Below are 3,884 nucleotides of genomic sequence, written 5' to 3'. Positions count from 1 at the left end.
GCAAATGTTTTGAAAATGGTGATGGCAACAAATGTACAAATGTGCTTGACACAATGGATGTATGTATGGATTATGCTAAGAGTTGTACGAGCCCCCAATAAAATAATTTTTTTAATGTCATATAGAGGAAGAGCCAAGTCCCAGAATCTACTTTCTAGGGCACAGAGAAGGGTAAAAGTGCTGGTGGTTGGGCCTAATACCTTCCCCCAAAGACTCAGAAGATTGCATCATCCGAGGTCTAGCAGAACAGTAGCAAGTTGGGTGTAGGCTGGAGCCTTTAAGGAAAGATCATGAACTTGCACTTCTTTTTGCTTGCTCAAAGTCTGAACAAATGGATCAATAACACAAGGGACAATTATGATCCTCATTAGTGTTAAAGCGTGTATTGGAGACTATGGTTTGCATCTGCATTAGAAAGACTTTGGTACTTGTAACACTGGGAAACACTCGGCCTCTAGAACCTATACCCCTAAGTGTGCTGCAAGGCTCATGGCTGTTAAGAACCCATTCTCTGTCCTGTGGATCAACTTCCAGGAAGGAGAGGACTGTATGTGCCCTATTTATCTTCCAAATTGACAGTCAGTTAAGTTATCCCACTTCTCCAGGATCAGTGGAGACCAGTCAAGAGTGTTAGATTAACAAGAAAATACACATCTGGGATTGGGGGGGCGGGGGGAAGACAAGGCGATTCTGATAGCATATGCATCCTGCAGACATCTAGGAGTTTCAACAGATCCTTTTCTTCTCTGTTTCAGATATCTGGACCATTACTTAGAGGAGTTCATAGTGTCTGCTGATAAATACTTCATGGTGGGCCACAAAGCCATCTTTTATGTCATGGTGGATGATATCACCAGGGTGCCCTTGGTGGAGCTGGGTCCTCTTCGGTCATTCAAAGTGTTTGAGGTCAAGCCTGAGAGGAGATGGCAGGACATCAGCATGATGCGCATGAAGACCATCGGGCAACACATTGTGGGCCATATCCAGCAGGAAGTCGACTTCCTCTTCTGCATGGATGTGGACCAGGTTTTCCAAGACAACTTTGGGGTGGAGACCCTGGGCCGCTCCGTGGCTCAGCTGCAGGCCTGGTGGTATAAGGCCGACCCTAACGAGTTTACCTATGAGAGACGCGAGGGGTCGGCAGCATACATTCCATTTGGCCAGGGGGACTTTTACTACCATGCGGCCATTTTTGGAGGGACACCCAGTCAAGTTCTAAACATTACTCAAGAGTGCTTGAAGGGCATCCTGCAGGACAAGAGAAATAACATCGAGGCAGAGTGGCATGATGAGAGCCACCTTAACAAGTATTTCCTTCTCAACAAACCCACTAAAATCTTATCACCAGAATACTGCTGGGACTATCACATAGGCTTACCCTCGGATATTAAAACTGTCAAGATCTCTTGGCAGACCAAAGAGTATAATTTGGTTCGGAATAATGATTGATTTCTTATTAGGCCAGTAGGATTCTAAATTTGAGAGAGTATTACCCTGGCTCTCTCCTCAGAAACATAACACCTAAGTTCAACTTTAAAAATACTAATGGACCCCACACACCGCAGAGGCAGACCACGTCTCCTGGAAAACCTCACGCGAAGGGCTGCGTGGTACCCAGAACCCAGCCCACTGCCCTGGAGTCAGTGCCGGCCCAGGGAACCCGGAATCGGCGGCAATCAGATGTACATGCTCAATGATTTTCATCTATTTGGGGTTTGGGAGAACTATAATCAGAATGTGTTACCAGGGTGGGGGCGGGGAAGCCAGAAACCCTCCACATGTGCCAGCTGCTGTATGGGAGAAGAGAGCGATAAGAATGGCCTTGGCAACAAGGTCCAGTTGTGGGCCGAGGGGCGTTCCCGCTACTTCAATGGCTCCCTTTTCCCGGTGACTCTGAAGCAAGATAGAATTGCTGTGCAGTTAGGGAACTCTTTGGAAGGACCACGAGGATGATCCACATGGACCATCTTCAAAAGATTTCACTAAGCAGCTTGTGTTCAGGTTTTTGTGGTCTTGTGCCCTTCTCTCGTTAGGATGTTGTTTGGCGTGGGTGTAAAAGATGGGTAGAGATTCGCAGTGGATATTAATGACGGTAAATGAACAATCACAAGGATCTGAATGAAAACCACTCTGGAGGGCTTGCTCATCAAGAAGCGGAAACAAGCCCCTCACAGCGAATGAGCCTTCCGTGAAGCAGCAGACGCAGTAGAAAGAGAGGAGGCTGCACGCTGTGGCCAGTGCTACCTCACAGAGGCATGGTGCGTACGGTTAGCCTTGAAACACAACGTGGATGGATCCAGCATTGAGTGAGAATGCGGGCGATCTTCAGCTCCTTCTACCCAGTGACTGCCCAAGGAGCAGGACTTAAATGGAAGTTGCTTCCTGCCCCAGTCATATTTGTGTACCATGCTCTGTAATTTGTGTCTTTAACTCCTTGGTGTCAAAGAAGGCAAAGAGCCGCAGTGGATTGAAGAGGCCTACGAGTCAGGGTGCCCAGACCTGAGCTTCTTCGGAGGACAGTCAGCCATCAGCGTAGCCTGCCACCTTTCTAACCCTCCAGGCCCCGCAGCGTATCATCTCCCACTTGGGGGGCTGACATCCAATAATGGGGCTGGAGCAAAAGCACTCCTATCCAATAACCACTCCTTTTCTCCTGCCCATTCGCACTAACGAAGTATAGGAGCCAGCTGAGTCTCAAGACAAAGTTCACTGGCTGGATAACCAAAACACAAGGGGTTATCAGTGGAAGACCCTATCCATTCATGAAAGAGAGGCCTAATGTTCCATTCCTTTCTCTAAAAGAAGCTAGAAAACCCCAGGTGTTCTTTAATTCATGGTACAGGGAGTTAGAGGGAAACATGTACATATGCACATATTTTCATTTTGCTTCCGTCTTAGTTTAAATCCGTTTTATTCCTTTTATTGCACTGGCTGGATGCACACCCACGCCTCTCTTATCTCTCTATGGTTAGATTCCAAAGCCTAGGATGACTACATCATTGTATCACTGCCAGATCACATCATTTCATGACTGTGGAATGACACCCTTAAATACTGCCAAACCACCGAGAACCATGGCCCAGCCAAGCTGACGTATAGCCGTAACAACCACAGCCATTGTTCATTCCTGCCAGGCAAATATCACGAGGGAACAAAGCAGTCCGGCCCTAGGGGATGTTTTCCTGGCCATAAATTCAAAATGTCAGCCAAAATACTTGATAAGGGAGAGTGGGCGTGTGGGCTATGGGCTTCTTTGATAAATGAAACCTACATTTTCCTCCACTGTTCATTGCTGCCACCTCTTCATCAGTCCGTGCCAGCAAACAAAACAAAACACACAACCCTGAAGAAACATGTTTTCTAGAAAGAAAAAGGAGGCTGCACATGGTTAGGAATCTACTTCTCGGTCGCTCAAGTTGCCCTGGGTCCGGTGGGGAGTAAGCTGGAAGTTCACTGCCACCGCATTGATTCTGACTCAGCCCGGGAGCAGGGGCTTGGGTTTCAGGGCTTCACCAAAGACGTGGATCTTGAGAGGTTAGAGGAAGGGGCTTATGTTTACTTTCGAGGGACTTCGTTGATTTTTTTTCAATTGAATCTCAAATTTGAATGGTTACTCTTTAAGTGTTTAACAAACTCCGTGATTTACATTTGAATAAATTATTTTCTCAGAATCTTCTGGTCATGGATTGTGTATTTTTTCCCAGTCGCAAAATGACAGTGATGAAGTGGTAACGAAAATTGTCAAATTTAGAAGGTTAGATTCTCAGTGACCCTGAAAACACCTTCTGAAAAGGTGTCCCCTACTGTGCGATAGAAGATGCTAGAGATTACACAGCTTTTCCAACAACGAAACTTAAACAGTGCTTTAGGAAGTGGTGTGTTGG

General features: G+C 46.6%; 1 protein-coding gene across 1 annotated transcript in view; it reads left to right on the top strand.

Annotated features, from left to right (window-relative positions):
• The window catches only part of LOC101639145 (N-acetyllactosaminide alpha-1,3-galactosyltransferase-like), a 39,693-nt gene extending 36,022 nt beyond the window's left edge, over nucleotides 1-3,671 (top strand). The window contains exon 9 of the mRNA XM_004712592.2: nucleotides 756-3,671. Within this exon, the coding sequence (XP_004712649.1) occupies nucleotides 756-1,449 (694 nt within the window). The 3' untranslated portion in view covers nucleotides 1,450-3,671. The remainder of the gene's footprint in view (nucleotides 1-755) is intronic.
• Nucleotides 3,672-3,884: the final 213 nt, after the last annotated feature.

The sequence above is a fragment of the Echinops telfairi genome, unplaced genomic scaffold (genome assembly GCF_000313985.2).
Source record: "Echinops telfairi isolate 266 unplaced genomic scaffold, ASM31398v2 ScPeMD7_7410;HRSCAF=8448, whole genome shotgun sequence".
NCBI lineage: Eukaryota > Metazoa > Chordata > Mammalia > Afrosoricida > Tenrecidae > Echinops > Echinops telfairi.
The sequence above is the reverse complement of the archived record's forward strand: the minus strand, read 5'-3'. Positions and strand labels throughout refer to the sequence as shown.